The sequence below is a fragment of the Podarcis raffonei genome, chromosome 16 (assembly GCF_027172205.1).
Source record: "Podarcis raffonei isolate rPodRaf1 chromosome 16, rPodRaf1.pri, whole genome shotgun sequence".
Lineage (NCBI taxonomy): Eukaryota > Metazoa > Chordata > Lepidosauria > Squamata > Lacertidae > Podarcis > Podarcis raffonei.
Genome location: NC_070617.1, coordinates 32,202,466 through 32,218,745, shown reverse-complemented (window position 1 = coordinate 32,218,745; position 16,280 = coordinate 32,202,466). Strand labels below are relative to the sequence as shown.

At 42.3% G+C, this 16,280-nt stretch overlaps 1 protein-coding gene across 17 annotated transcripts in view; it reads left to right on the top strand.

The window, feature by feature from the left end:
- Window positions 1-16,280, top strand: part of FBRSL1 (fibrosin like 1) — a 775,633-nt gene that overhangs the window by 597,589 nt on the left and 161,764 nt on the right. For 15 of the 17 annotated variants that reach the window (XM_053368547.1, XM_053368549.1, XM_053368554.1 and 12 more), the window contains one exon: window positions 15,868-15,921. The exons of the other annotated variants lie outside the window; for them this stretch is intronic. In XM_053368547.1, coding sequence (XP_053224522.1) covers window positions 15,868-15,921 — 54 coding nt within the window. The remainder of the gene's footprint in view (window positions 1-15,867; window positions 15,922-16,280) is intronic. 17 annotated transcript variants of the gene reach the window in all.

Sequence of the window (16,280 nt, the reverse complement as noted above, 5' to 3'; positions counted from 1 at the left end):
AAATATTAAACTGTGAATGGTTGCCTTCATGGGTGGAGGGGGGGCAGGGGAAATCCAGACCATATTTTCCAGAGCAGAAGACCAACAAAAATTGGATGAATCTGGAACTAACAAGGATCTGGTGTAACAACTTGAAACACCACAAAAGGAGGTGATTGGCCCACTCAGTGATGCTTGTCTCTGTTTAAAATAATAATAATACCAACTTTGAGGCAAGCCTGGAGGTCTTCCAGGACAACTTAATTCCCAAGTGAGTGTTCTTGGAAACAGCTATTACTGCCATTTTAAACCTGCACACTTGCTAGGAAGGATGTCTGTCCCGCTGGGTTCAGTGGGACTTAAATCTGAATAGTTTGGTGAGTGCGATATATGTGACTCCTCCAACCTGGCATGCACATACTTAAAAAACCAAAGCGTCTGGATTTAAGCTGTGTTTAGCCACATTGGAAGTCAATAGGATAAATTTGACTTGAAAAATAATTACCAGGATTTAAATCAGGTTTTGAATGGCGCATTAAGAGTGCTTAGAATTGGAGCAATTGAACTGGATCTTGTGCCAAAGTTATTGGGAGTTTAGCTGAAGGAGCTTTGCTTCTGAGTTAGATGCATATGGGATGGGGTTTTAGCCTTGCAGATGGAATGGAGATTGTGAAAATATCAGTCTCTTTGGGATGTCTGGTTTCCTTAGACTTCTGGAGAAGGGGGCAAATGTGTTGGGGTGTATGGAGAATGTTTAGGATTCTGGCAGAGAAAGTTGTAAAACCGAAATGACTACAGGGAATGAGAAAAGAAACCACAGAAGCCGAGACAAATTTTCTCTCACATCCCATTAGCAGATTCTTAGCATGCTCACACATGCACACAGCCCTGTAATTCACAAAGGTGTGCTTCACCTTCTCAAAGGGAAGATGATAACCTGAGGGCTGGTAGTCTGGAGTCCTAAACTAATGAATTAAATTCTTGTTAAGATAAACTGAAGGAACTGACATACATGAGAGGCACTGGATGTGTGAAATGAGGCAGTGGATGTTTTAATATTCCATGCTCCTGAAACACTTTTTCATTTTTCTGCCTTTTGTCTCTTACCCTTTTCCATGCGGGCGTGCACACTTTGCAGTTTCTAAATCTAAGTTGCAGATCTCTTGGGCAATTTCTTTGGCAGATGTGGCATTGTACTGATACGTTTCATGTTTACTCATCCACACAGGTCAGTAACATAAAGCACAAAGGTGAAAGAGGCTTGAATTTGTAAAAGATTAGTATTAACTGAAACATAAAAGTTGAGAGTAAGATCTTTAAGTAAAACAAGATAGTAATTAATTACCACACCGTGTGCAGTTTTGTTTTTACTTTCCTTGTTCAAGGTGGGGGTTTCAGGGTAGGGGAAAAAAATCAGCTCACACCAGGTTAACAAGTTAAAAATGATCTCCAGGGACCTTTCCAGTATAACATGGTGTCAGTGGGATCTCAAAAGCATTCCAAAGCTAGGTGAATCACATTAGCATATTAATACATAAATAATGCTGGTTTTATTAGAAATTCTGGATATCTGTAGTATTTGTGTGTATTTAATTGGGGGGGTTTTTTGCACTGACTTTATTCTGTCAGCTGCCTTTTATTTTATATGAAAGAAGGTCAACAAATGTTTTCGCAAATGATAAAATAAAGTAATAAAATACGCATTCCAGGCTTGCAAGAAAAGCCATGGTTTCATCTCCTGCATTTGGAACTATTAGACATTTAAAAGCAGCTCTTTTAAAAATGCAAATTTTGTAGTGTGAAATGAGCTTTTCCCCATCACTGAGCAAACAGGGCCATAGCTCAGAAGCAGAGCATCTGTTCTGCATGCAGGTCCCATCCCCTGTATCTTCAGGTAGGGTTGGGAGATGCTTCTGCCTGAAATCCAATGGATCTGCTGCCAGTCTGTGTTGACAATATTAAGCTAGATGGGCCAATGGTCCTATTCTGTATAAAGCAGCTTTCTGTGTTCCTTTGGTTTTTGTGGCTGCAAGAAAAGGAGAAACCTTGGTAGGATTTGGGGGGAGGGGAGAAAAGGATTTTAAGTAAAAAGTAAAAATTGGCCACCTCGCAGGAATGAAACATTTAAAAGGAATGACCAAGTACTGCAGAAGCTGCATGTGTGTGCCTCCGAAATGTATATTTCATTACTCTGTGCATAAATTGTGCCAAAATCCTATTTTCCTTTTTTTTTGGGGGGGGGTGATGAACTGTTTCAGTGGGGATGTTTACAGAGAGATAAAGGGGAAAACATTTGTTGTTCCCATTGATTGCTGGAGGGGTCATGAAAGCTGCCTATTATACAAATCCTGAAGCACTGTTTTCTCCACAATGGGAGCAGGAATTATTTACTGTATTATCTACTCTTGGAAGAATGTCTATCTTAGCTGGAAAAGATTGTTAAGGTATTATATGCTAGCCGAACCTGCCGGCTCTCATTCCTAAGAAGTTAAACCTCTGGTCATCCCTGCTCAGAATTTTACTCCAGGGGTTTATGTTTATGCATTAAATCCGATTTTCTCCGCATACAGACTTAGGTGGCAGAAAAGCTTTGTTAGGACCTTGGTACATTAATGTCTTAAAAATGCTATGCTCTCCACACCATATCTGCTTGGCTTTCTAAACACAGTAAGATCAGCCACCGTAGGATCTCAAACCTGTTCTGTTCACCTTTCTTTGGGGAGAGGGGAAACTAGGCATTTTAATGTCACTGGATAAAGTAAGTCTTTTATATGGATTTCTGTTTAGGCCTGACACAGATTTGATGGTAAAGGCAGTTTGTGTGCAGCAAGAAATACCAGAAACTTTTGGAGCTGTTTTTCTTAAAATTCACATGCATAAATGTAAACCTACCTTCCCTAAGTATATGCAATTCTGTGGTCTGTATCTGGCCACTCTACATGAGAGCGATAAGTTATTTTGCATGAAGGCTGCTGAATGTGAAATGAGAAAATAAAATTTGGCAGAGAATAGACATATTTGGTTACCTTTGCAAACAAAACAACCTCAGAGGGGTATTATATTGATTTTTATCAGAATATTGTTGAAGGAGTTTTGCTGGAGAAGACATGAGAGCCTGGGGTTCCTAGTTCAAACCTTGCTTCTGCCGTGGAATAAATATTCTTGACTCTTAGCCATCCATGAATATTATGAACCTCTATAAAAGCCTTTGCAGTCTCTCTCTCTCTCTCTCTCTGTGTGTGTGTGTGTGTGTGTGTGTTAAACACTCCCCAAGCACATTTTTTTCCTGCTGTAAATTGCATTTGCATCTGTTTTTTAGCTGTCCTCTCATTGTTACCCTTTGAGACAGGTGTGTGAGAGCAGCACCTTACCTCATCCTTGCCATCACCATGTTTGCATTGCAAATTAGTTTTTCCTTTGTGGGTGTGATGGTAGTGGTGATTGGTCTTCATTAGCTTGTGGTGTCAAAATATTACACAAAAATAGCCAGTCTTCCTTAACATAGATTTTTCTGTTTGAGCAAGAAATGCAGGTCTTCTTTTTTTAACCAGTACAGTACTTGGGAGCTATGTCTTTTTAAGCCACCCTGTCTTGTCTTCCATCATACCACTCACTGCATGCAAATGTTAACATAGATCACCTTTCTGCATACGCAGAATTAAATGCACACAAGCTTTTTTTCATGAGCTTTCCAAGGAGAGTTATATATATAATGCTCTTCATGGAGCATCTCCAGACAGAATAAAACAATGTGTGTGTATATATGTGTCTGTGTGTGTGTGTGTGTGTGTATTCAATGCAAATACAAAATGTAACAGACCTAAAATTTGGCATGTTGTGTGAATCAAGGCTATGGCTGCTTGATGCTGCATTGTGCCAGTGAATAAGCTGGGACCAGACTATGGTTCAAGTCACAATGGTTCTTATCAGGCATTGCACCAAACCATTATTAAGGAAACTTAAACACTTATCCTCACAAGAATCCTGTGAGGTACGTTAGTCTGAGAGACAATGACTGGCCCAAGATGAGGTTTATAGCCAAACAGTGTTAAAAAATTTTTTTCAGACCGTAGTCCAACAAGCACTTAAAGCCACAACCCCCATACTAGTTGTACTGGTCCAACACACACTGTTGCTCCATCTTGCTCACTGGTGTCTACTTATGCTGGCAGCGGTCCCTCCAGAAGGGAGCTCTTCTGTAGCCCTGCCTGCTGTGCAGGATCTGTACACCTAGTGATATCCAGAACTGAACCATTGTATCTGCCATCCCCTTATTTTGCAGCTCAGTTATATGCTTCCTGCCTCACCTCCCAAGAAGTCAAGCGCAGAATCTGCTTGTGGCATCAGTATTCACATGGTGGCTTCCTACATGTCAGCATGTCCAGAAGGCAGCACAGTCTGCTTACATGTCAAGGATGCAGCCTGCAGAAGCACCATTGTATGTGTTGTCCCCTTGATCACCTGTTTATAAAGATAGTGCAAAGCAGTGAAATTTGATGACTGGCTATAGAAATACAGACTGGCAGTGTACCAAGCGCACAAGGCTACGTTCATTGTGCATATCACATTGCTTATTTAAAACTGCCAATAGATCAAGGGACTCCCAAGGTGGACAGATCATTGCTTCTTAAGAGTATTTCACTCTTTGGATGGGACTCTAATATCAAGCAAATGGATCTATCCAGAAACCATTTCCTAGCTTGATGAGTCAGAGGATGTAATAAGCGAGAGAGGAATTGTCCTTACCTAATACCGCTGTATACCTTACCTAATAACTCATAATTTCTGTGTCATATAAGGAGAAACATTGTCTTGAAATGTCTATGCACACGAATTTATATCAATAGTGTCCATATGCAGTGGGGGGGGGCTGGGGAGGGGATGCTGGAGGTGGAGGTGTGGAGCCATTAGGGAGAACTCTGTTAATGTGCAATGATGTGTGTTTTGTCAGAGGTTTGGTAATCATTTTATTTTGTGTATGCACACACATACACACAAATCTCCCAAGATGGCAGAATGACAAAAATCTTAATTCTGTGTGACAGGCTTAATGCTGAAGATACAAAACATTAAAGGCTTATGCTTCTGTCTCAGCTTTCGTTTAGTTATTTCAGTTTATCTACTGCAGATACAGTCAAATGGAAAGAAAATCCTTGTATTACCCAGCAGTAAAACTCGGCCAGTTGTGTCCTTACAGGGGCAAAACTTGCTTTTTTGCATTTATATTTATTGTATTTATAGTCTTTCCCCCCTTGTTAACTATATATTTAAGCCCCCAAGTACTGTTTATGTAACTTGTTGGGTTTAATGAATCATCTAATCTAAACGCTGCTGCCTTACACCTCATCTGCAGAGCCACCCAGTAAAGGGTGCATCAAATTTTGCATGGAAAACAATATTATATTTGATACTGTCTGCCTATTTTTGTAGATATTCAACAATGTTTGCATTAATAAGACTTAAGTCTTCCACCCCTTATTTCCTCAGCCCACTGATGGCACTTCTGTGTTGCCCTCTAGCAGGGCCTCTTAACCTCTTTAATGGAAGCTGAAAATCCAGGCTATTAAAGTACAGCATTTGCTGTTAAAAGTGGATTTAAATATATTCAAACCAGCAGATGAATAGGAGCTGTAAAAAATTTACAGGCAGATGAGAAAATACGTCCATCTGAATGCTAATTTAATACTCACAAATTCCTCTCACTCCAGGAGCATCGATAAAGCTTGTTGTCAAAAGAGGAGTAAATGGGTGTTTGTGTTTCTTCATCCACCACCCTAGAAATAATTTTATTTAAAAATACCATCACCTTTCATTCCTTTTTAGGGGCACAAAAGTAGCACAGTGACCTCTGGTGGTGGTTTTGGTAATGATGACCTCCATAGCTGTGCTCCTTTTGATATACAATACTTGCTGTTGACTTACTTAAATTTCCTCATCAAATCACATTTTTAAAAATATTTATTTTTGCAATAATTTGTATGCCATCTTGTGGTTACTTAAGTACATGACAGTATCACAAGTATATATGGTTTGCTGATTATCAGAAGGCAAGCATGTGATGTGAGTTTTTTCTTTTCATGAATTGCCTAGGTGACACTGAGTTCCTGATGCGATATTGAATCATGGGCTTCTTGTGTCTTCAGGCTGGAACTGGTCAGGGTCATGGCTATATTGATTACCTCCACAGAATCATAGAATTGTAGAGGTGGAAGGGACCCCAAGGATCATCTAGTCCAACCCCCTGCAATGCAGGAATTCTGCCCACATCCGTCCACTCAAACCACCAAGTTTCTGGTTAACAGCCAGACATAAAGAGTTCCTGTTTAAGAGCAGCAGGCAGTTTTTTGTAGACTATAAACATTAATCCTATGTTGTCCAATTTGATGGCCTTTGAGACCCAGTTTTACCAGCTCATCTTTTGAATACTCATGCTGTGCTCCTAGTTAGGCTCAATACGTGAGAAATAAGAGCGGTGATAGAAGACCCAAAACTTCAGGCCATATTTGTATCAGAAAAATCACGAAGGCATAGACTTTTCAAGTCCAAGACTGAGCAGTGGTGCCATAATGAACAGAGGAGTGCAAATCCAAGACATTTTTTTCAGAGCAGGAGTGATGACATCATCTGCCAGACGGTCCAAGTGATTGTGGGAATTTCTTTGCTGTGACAAATGAATAAAGTGATAATGAAACTTTCAGGTTTGTGAGCATAGAGGTCAGAGAATGAGGAAAATAAGAGGAGGTTGGATATTTCTTTTCTTTGGCAGGATTCCTTCTTTGGGCTAGCAGTTTAAATGACAACACACCAGTGGAAGATTGTTTCCATTCTGAATTAAAAAGCTAAGGGTTGCAGTTCAGCTTCCAAGAACCTTTTGTTTAAAGCTAAGGCTGTTTTGCAAGCTTAAGCCTATATAGTCAGAAGTTGGAGCTTACTTGCAGGATACTATAGATAGGATTGAAGTCCCTGGGTATTATATGTTCTGCTGCTCTTTGATCTATGTATCTCTGCATATGTGTGGCGATAATGTATAATGGATCCACGCAGCTGCCTGCATATTTTGAAGTCTCATTGCAGCTACTGGGGCTGTTATGATGCAATATTCACCACTACAGCACAGTTCCAGACAGCACATTTTAAAAACAAACTGGCTATCAGGGCAAGAACATTTATGTTCAGACCACTTTCCACAGCACTTTAGAATGTCTATCTGTCTTCACCCTTAGTGAAGAGCAGAAAGAACCTGATAAAAACAGATCTGTCCGTAGGCAGAGTAATTGGAGCTGTGGTCGGACTATTTCATCACCCAGATCTTTCTTTGTGTGGTGTACATTGTGTTGTTCAAGCAGTTTTATATTGTTTTCCCTTCAAATTCTGTAAGTTTTTTTCTTCGAATTTAAGCCGGACTCCTTTTGCTTTCTGCCTTAAAACAGCAAAACAGTATTTCTATAGAAATGGATATTCTCCTGCAGCCTGCTGTAAACTCATTTAATTCAATTTACTTGCATTTAAGATGCTGAACTGAGAGGATCCAGCTGGTTTAAATCCAAGTTTCGTGGTTTAACAGGGTTGGTCATCTAGAAAAGGGACAGCAAACCTATGGCTCTTAGGACTGTAGCCAGTGCTTGCCCTACTCAGAGCAGAACTATTGAAATTAACAGACATAACTGACTTGGGTCCATTAATTCCATTGGGTCCACTCTGAGCAGGACTAACATTTGATACAACCCAATGTATTGTAGTTCAGGGACCACAGCTCAGTTATAACCTTAAGCTTCTCATACAAAAGTTCCTGGGTTCAATCCCTGGTCTCATCTCAGGTTGAGGGTCTGAGAAGGACCTCCCTTGATCTGAGACCTTGGAGAACCAGTGCCAGTTACAGGGGTTAGGCTGAGTGACCAAACTATGGGAACTTTGCCGTTGGAAAGGACCCAAAATATCATTTGGTCCAACCCCCTTCCAATGCAAGATGTCTGCTACGGCATCCAGCCTCAGCTTAAAAACTAGTCTTCATTCTGAGTGTTATTTGGGGGGGGGTCTTCTTCTTCTTTGTCATTTCCATTAAGAGGAAACAGTCTGGTGTCCTCACAGGAAACGCAATACAGGAGTAGGTCCTGTGTGCATTGCAGAGATTGCAGCTGGCTCTCCTTCCGCAAACCTCCTGTATACTAATAGCGAACTCATTTTCCAGTCTCACATACACACCATACATTTAAAGCACATTTTTAACACTTTAACAGTTCTGGTTTCCCCACAAAGAATCCCTAATTCCCAGCACCCTCAGCAAACTACAGTTCTCCGGATTCTTTCTTGGGTGGGGGAGCTGTCACCGTTAAATTGCTTTAAGAGTACTTCACATATATAGTGTGGATGTGACCCAGGTGAGGCTCCTTATGTATCCAAAATGGCAACATCCATGCACACGTGGGTGGTATCGGCCTCGCAGGGAAGCCCAAAGGTTTGCAGAAGTAGAAAAAAATACTTTGAAAAATTCTTTGGGCCGGTGTTGAGAACCCAAAATAGTCCAGTGAAGATTGAGCAGGCTCATTGTGATCAGAAGACGGAATGGAATATCCCAGGAAAAGAAAGTGGCTGGCTGGAATCCTGAACGGGAACATTCCATGCTGGGACATCTATTTGCCAGTCTGATTTGTTTCTTTGAATTGCGCTCAGCTGGGAGTGGAAGGCTGGGCTAAGCAATAAATAACAGAATGCTAGTCTAACATTGTTTTGTGTGTGTGTGTGTTTTTAAAAAATCTGTCTGCAGGGAAAAATTAATTTCCTTCTGGTGCTGTTGGAGGCATGTTTTGAACACTTGACAAAACAAACGGCAAGGGAAAGCGGAAACATGTTGTGTGTTTAACCTACTATTCTCCCTTGAGTTGTTGGCAAGAGAGTGAAAGATTGTTTCTTTTGTGCCACTAAGAGACCTCCAAGTGGCTCCTTAGTCCAGAGTGTGTTGGTCCTAAAGCAGTTGCGTGTGTGTGTATGTGTGTGTGTGTGTCTTCAGATGATTAGAAATCCTCCATAAATACCTCTCCAACACATGGCTCCCTTAGAACCGTATGATTGGCTCCCGAAAAGCCTTCCACGAAGGCTGCACTGTAATCCTTTTATGTTACTTCTTCAGTGGAGATTACGCAGCAAGAAATAATTAGGAGATTAATTTTCACCTGTCACTGCCAATAATAGATAACCTTGATACAGTGACAGGGCTAGGATTGTGGGGGAATGGAAAATCATTTAACCCTGCTGTGCTGGTAGCAGAAGGCAAAAAAAAAAAAAAAGGTTAGTGAGAGAAGACCATTTTCGCTTGACTCTGTCAAATGTTGTAGATACACTTTTGTAACATGATGGAACCAAGGAGTTCATAGTATGGCAGTCAGCAAATGGTGTGTTACTCATCCCTACATGTATGCGGTAGGTTTAAGTGTCCAGAAAATACAAGACAGGTGTTGCTGAGTTTTACATTTCCATCCCCCTGTCTGGCCAGGGGGTTTTTTGGTCCATCCAACCAAAACAAGTCCTGTTGGTTTCAGGGGGTTCATGCCCCAAACTCTGGTCCTAGGGTTGTATCCAATATAGTGCAAAGTAAGAGTAACTTTATCCTGTTCTACTGGTGAAATATTTTGCACCAACAGAACATGGCTGCACCGGGGAATGCATAAGCAGGTTTCTGGAGCTTTGTTGCACAATAGATTGTGCAATCAGTTGCACAACAAGTTTCACCTAGCACAGCTGTTCTGTTGGATTCCTCTGTTGCACGTCATTAAAACTCACCTGCCTTCTAGCACAACAGAATGTTGGATCCAGCCCCTAGGACAGAGATGGGAGATGGAGATGTTGGTGGGGAAGACTTGGATATTGATTACCTTCTGCACCCTTTCTTACTGTGTCTGAGTATTTCTCTTTACACACTTTGCCCTCTGTCAGTGAATTAAATTACTATTAAATTTTAATCAGTTGCTGTCATCTCCCTGGGTCTGCTCAGTTCAGTGGAAGAGCTTAAGGATGTTTCCGGATAGTGACTGTGGTGCTTTTGTGGTTGGCAGCTATTGGCACAGCTGAACACCCAGCTGTCTTGTGTACTGATATTAGCAGGATCAGCATGGATGAGCAAGTGGGAAATAGTGATGGCTGATATGACTCAAAAGCTAAATCCAGTGGTGGCTGGTGACCATTGGGCCTTTTAGAGTGGAAGGCAGGGAGGTCAACAGTAGCCGGAACCAGAGACAATGATAAGCACAACCACAGACCATGAATGATAGACAGAGCCAACTAGTTCCAATTTTGTCTCCTTCCTTGTTGAGCAAAGAGGAGCTAAAGATGAAGGAGCTGATAGGGTTGGTTGTAAGTTGAGTTCGTTTTGAGAGCCAGTGGTAGTGTAAAGAGTAGAGTATTGGACTATGGTCCAGGAGACAAGGGTTTGAATTCCTGCTCACCTATGAAGCTTGCTGGGTGACCTAAATGAAGAAGCATGTGTGCCACTTTGAGCTCTTTGGAGAAAAGGTGGGATATAAATGCAATAAATAAAATTGTAAGTAGGAAAGCAGGCCGGTGGGGACAGGTTGAGATTGGTGGGGCAGTGCTGCGTGTGTCCTAACCGACCACCTTCCGCTGTCTAAACCTCCATGATAACAGGCATTGCTTCTCAGCTCCTGGATTATGTGTGCGTGTTATCATCACACTGTAGAGCTTTTCATACACTCCAGTGTGCAGAAGCATCTTAATGTAATCCACAAGCAGGGAAGAATAAGTGTGAGTCATCCCAGGGTATAGCCTGAAGATATATGATGCAGCAAACTGAAGCTAAGCAGGTCTGGACCTGGCCAGTGCTTGAGTAGGACACTACCAGGCAACCTTCATGAGTTCCATCATGGGAGTGGTGCATTAGCAATTTAAAATAATAGTATTATGACAGCGGAAAATGAATATGGCAACTGCTGTTAGAAACCACTGTTGTAAGCCAGAACATGCTGACAACCCCACCACTTATTTACATCACAGCCCTGATGATGTCATCTCTACTGCGGCAAAGAATCATCTACCCCTTTAGAAGATATTTTTTTATTTCTGTAGCAGTTTCCCGCATGGACTTCATTTGGTCTCAGTGCAAAAGAGGTAATGCAACAAAGGACATGCCCAAGTTGAATATAGGAAGGTGCCTTACACTGAGTCAAACCACTGATCCATCTAGTTTAATATTGTCTACACTGACTGGCAGCAGCTCTCTAGGGTTTCAGGCAGGGCACACTTCCAGCATGCCAGGTATTGAACCTAGGACTTTCTGCTTTGCAAAGCAGACACTCGGTCACTGAGTTAAAGGCCTTCCCCTTAGTTGTATATTGCAGGGCAAGGTTTGCCAGCTCTGGCTTCCTCATCCAAGTCCATCCATTTACCTGTTGTACCAGTAGGACTTTCTGATCTCTCACTGCAGACGTGGGGAACCTCAGACCATTCCAGACCTCTGGCGCTGGAAAAACTCGCCAGGCCACACCCCCTCAGGCCACACCCTCTTTCCCCCGGCCACACACCTCACTGGCCCTGCTTTGCACAAACCTCCACAGTTTTTGCCTGGCAGGACTGTGTCCTTGAACTCTGACCAGATTAGAAACTAGCCTACTTCTTTGCAAAGCTAAAATCTCCATTAATTACCCCACTGACTTTTGGTCCGACCCACCGCTGGCATGAAACAGGTTACCCATCCCTTCCTTACTGTTATCACCCTTTTTCTGTGGCCCTCCCTACACTGCTAATGTACCACATCTGGCAAAATCTGATCAGGTGTGCATTGGTAGCAAGAGATGTATTATTCTGCATCCAGTCTTTGCTTCCTTTTCCATGAGTCCATTGTCCTCTTCTGATTCCAGGCTTGTACACAGCTAGGGGGTGGGGTGGGGTGGAGGAAGGATGTCTAATGAAGACAGCTTTATTAGGCCCTGTGTAGCCTTAAAGCCCCCCTCCCCCCAACCGCCGAATGCAGCAACCCTCTAAAAGTCACAGAACAGCTAGTCCTGGGGATTTTCTGAGAAGCCGAACCTTGTCTTTCTTCTTGTCCCTTTCAAAATTAATTGCCTCCTCAGTTCAGGTAGGCTTAAAATACATCCAGGAATCTGAGGCTGTTGAGCAAAAGGAAGGTAATTTGGCGATGGGGGGGGGGGACACCTTCTCTTTCTCCTCCTTGCCTCTTTTGTGCTGAAGTTTAAATCTACAATCTGTTGAGAATGTAATGGGAAACCAGCCTACAGAAAATGCCATTATTCATATCATTCGTAGCTCATTTATTTTATCTGCAATAGCAGCGATAAGGCAAGCTGCTTGGCAATGCTGATAAGCAGGGGAAATATCTTAGAGCTATTTGTAAAAGTTAAAGCAGATCTTGGTACAGAGAGATAGTGGGATGGGGGGGACGGGACGGGACTGGACTGACAAGCTTTTTGGCAATCCACTGTGCTGGAAGCTAATAAAGATTTTAATGGGGAGGCCTCATTAGGATTAGGCAGAAGATCTGTTATCTCAGATTTACACAACATAAATGGTGAAGCAACACAAGAGTTCCATCCCCCACCCCACCCTCCTTTCTGTGCTCGCTAAATAGTGCAGTAGAATGGAAAATCTTTTAAAATTCAATTGGGCTTGCTTGCTGCCAGGAGCCATTGGCAGCTGTTTTCTGGGCGAAGGCAGAGGAAGAACCTAGGAAGGCATTTGCAAGGAGAGGCTTAGGGGATGTGTGACGAAAAGGAGGATCCCAAAGTTAACTCTTACAGGCTGACATAAACAGCTTGATACATAAATGAACATTACATAGGCTCAAATGGAAATTAAAAACGAAACAATGTGGAGTAGTTTGTTTCAGAGCAACAGCAGCGTATGCTGACGAAATGTCAGCAGTATAGACAATTATAACTCAGGAAATATCGAGAGAACCCAGATGCCTTTTGCCCTTAGTCGTCTTCCTTGGTGATCTCTGTCCTATGTTCATAACCACTGTTCAGCATAAAAACAAAATTGAATCTGCAAAATCATAATTTTATATAAGCAAATCAAAACCAAAGCACCACTTGTAAGGATAGAACATTATTATTATTATTATTATTATTATTATTATTATTATTATTATTTTTAAAAGAAGTGAAAAATAAAAAACAGTAATTAAAAAAATATTTTTAAAGTATACCGTATTTTTCGCTCTATAGCACGCACTTTTTCCCCTCCAAAAATTAAGGGGAAATGTGTGTGCGTCCTGTGGAGCGAATGCAGGCTCCTTGGCTTCAGCGATAGCAATGCGAAGCCTCCGAAGTGCAGAGGGAGCGCTCCCTCCGCGCTCTGGAGGCCTTGCGATGTTTTCGCTGAAGCCTGGAGAGCAAGAGGGGTCGGTGCGCACCGACCCCTCTCGCTCTCCAGGCTTCAGGGATAGCCGCCTGAAGCCTTCGGAGCGCAGCGTGAGTTCCCGCTGCGCTCCGGAGGCTTCGGGTTCCTTTTGCTGAAGCCAGGAGAGCAAGACTCTCCTGGCTTCAGCAGAGAGGGAGAGCTGCACAGCGCCCCTTCAGCAAAGCAGGAGGAGAAATGGGAGGGGCTCCGTTTCTCCTGCCACTTTGCTGAAGGGACGCTGACCAGATAGGGGAAGATTATTTTTTTCTTGTTCTCCCCCTCTAAAACAAGGTGTGTCCTAAGGTCGGGTGCGTCCTATAGAGCGAAAAACGGTAATTTAAAAAGAATAGACCAGCTGGGGCTTTAGCAATATTTATCTAATCACAGATATGTGACTACTGTATTGTTCAATCAAGTGGGCCAGCTACGGCAGTGGCTTTAATTTGCCTTAAACTGTTTTTAATGCAGTATTTTATATTATTGTAACCTGCCCGTGGAAGGGCGGGTAACAAACCTAATAATAATATGCTTTGATTGTTAAAAGCCACAGGTACAATGCCCAGCCGTTTTAGGTAGGACTGGGAAATACACTGGTTTGAATTTGTGGAAAGCAGTTCATATAATAATACTGAGCTAAATGGACTCTGTATAAGGCATCTTCAAATGTGCTAACCTTATCTCACTATCTTTTATCACTAGCTAAATAATCATTTTGCACCCTCTAAGGTACAATGTACCCGCTTCTGCAATAGGGAAATATATGCTTAGACAGCTCATTTCACTTAAACACACCATTATTATTTTTTGTTTTTCTCATCCCTCATCTTCTTTGATCTGACTCTGCAGCACCCAATAGCACCTCTTTTCAACCCTTTACCCTTTCTAAAGCCATTGTAATATTGACTTATCAACCTGACAGTTTCTTGGGATTCATTCAGAGTGCACTGAGATAATGGAAAAATATTCACATCCATTGAGTTGCATTGTAATTTCTTTCTTTGTCATCTGTGATTCCTATTTTACTTAACTGGTGTACTGAATATTGTGTTGGGCCACTTTTATCATTGACATTGGCTTCTAGTATGCCCTGTGTTAGAGCAGAGTCAAGTTAAGGCAAAGCTGTCAAACTTTTCATTAAAAGTCTTTATGCATAAAGAGGAACTTCTCTCCATGCCTGTACTTTTAAAGCAAATACTTGCAGATTCACCTTGAAACGGTGACTCTTTTAAGGCCGTTTAAGCAGAGCCGATTCATTTGTTTTTATCTAGTTGTCAGACCATCACGAAACACATTTTAGCAGTAGGAAGATAATGTCAACAGAAGTTAATTCAGACCCAGATAAACTACAACATAAACTTACAACAGCAAATTTCTATGGCAGATTGCAACATGCCCCCTTTTTATAAAAAACAACAACAAACTCTTTCCCTTGCTTTAATTAATATTAAAATGAAATATTAAAATGAATGGAAAGGCAACTAGACAAACCACGCCTCTTGGTTCTTCCTGGTGACCAGGATGACTGCTGAAGGCCTGAGCAGGGGGCAATAGAAAATGTCCACTCTCTAGGCTAGTGTTCATCATCCCTGACCATTGGCTAAGTTGGCTGGGGATGGTGGGAGCTGTAGTTCAACAATATCTGGGGGCCCAAGATTGAAGAACATTGCTGTAGGTAAAAGATATTGCTGTTGCTGTTGTGGATCCTCTCAAAATCCCCCCACCCCCATTCTAGCTACCCATACAATGAGCAGTGGAGAATTTATAACAGCCTAATGCAGGGATTGCCAAAAGCCACTTCTCTGCACAAAAAGTCAACTACCATTATGTATGGACAGTACAGAGCTAGATGAACCAATGATCTGTGTTCCTAAAGGAAACCTCACTGTGCCAGCAAATGGGACCAGGGCCCTACCACCAACTCAAGGTGTAGCCATGGTGGTGCCCTCCAGATGCTGTTAGACTACAATTCCCATGTCCATGATCATTGGCTATGCTGGCTGGGGCTGATGGGTGTCAGAGTCCAACAACAGCTGAGGGCACCACATTGGCCAGCCCTTTTCCTACTCTTAAGAGAATCCATAGCCCATTGGTTAGTCCAGTCGACTTCCTTTGTGGTACCTTCACAGAAGTCATTGCACTGACTTAATAGATCTTGGAAGCCTTTTCAAACCCTATGTTTCACCATTTGTAGTATTGAAGGCACAGCAACTATGCTGAATCCAGCTGGTGTATGTCTGGTCAGTCCTTAAATAAGAGAACGCCTGGAAATCCTGTGTATACTTATTTGACCTCTGTGGAAGAAAGGCAGGATAGAAATGTAATAAATGTTAATGATAGGGACCACTCGCTAGCTAGCCAAATTTGCTGCCCATTTTGTTAGTTAGACCCCTACCTCTTTCAAGAAATGAAGGGGCAGAGGCAGACTCAGATCCATGAAATGACCCCCCTTTTGCCTAGGTGAAAAAGAGATTTCTGTTAAAAGTGTTTGATTGTGAACAGAACTTTTTGTTTTGTCTGTAGAACTCAGCGGACCTGGAGCTGCCTCGTATCAGGAGTGGCTTGGTAGCAAGCAAGGTATGAGATCAAGTCTCTCCAAATGGGCATCTGGGGCTGGGTGTGTGTGTGTGTGTGTGTGTGTGTGTGTGTGTGTGTGTTGCTTTGGGATGCCTGAGCTGAGTTGCAGTCTCTTCTTCTGCTTTTGTCTTTCGTTTTCTTTCTCTAGTGCAAAGTTGGGCAGCCAAGGCCCACCAAGTGTCGTTCGACTGCAACTTCCATCAGCCCCAGCCAGCATGGAGAATTGTTAGGAATGATGGGAGTTGTAGTCCAACAAACCTAGCAGGCCACAGGTTCCCCCAACCCTGCTCTGGCGCTTCCTTTATTTCTGTTAATAGGCATGTGCTCTTTTGTATGTCCCCATCCCTGCAATTCTGCAG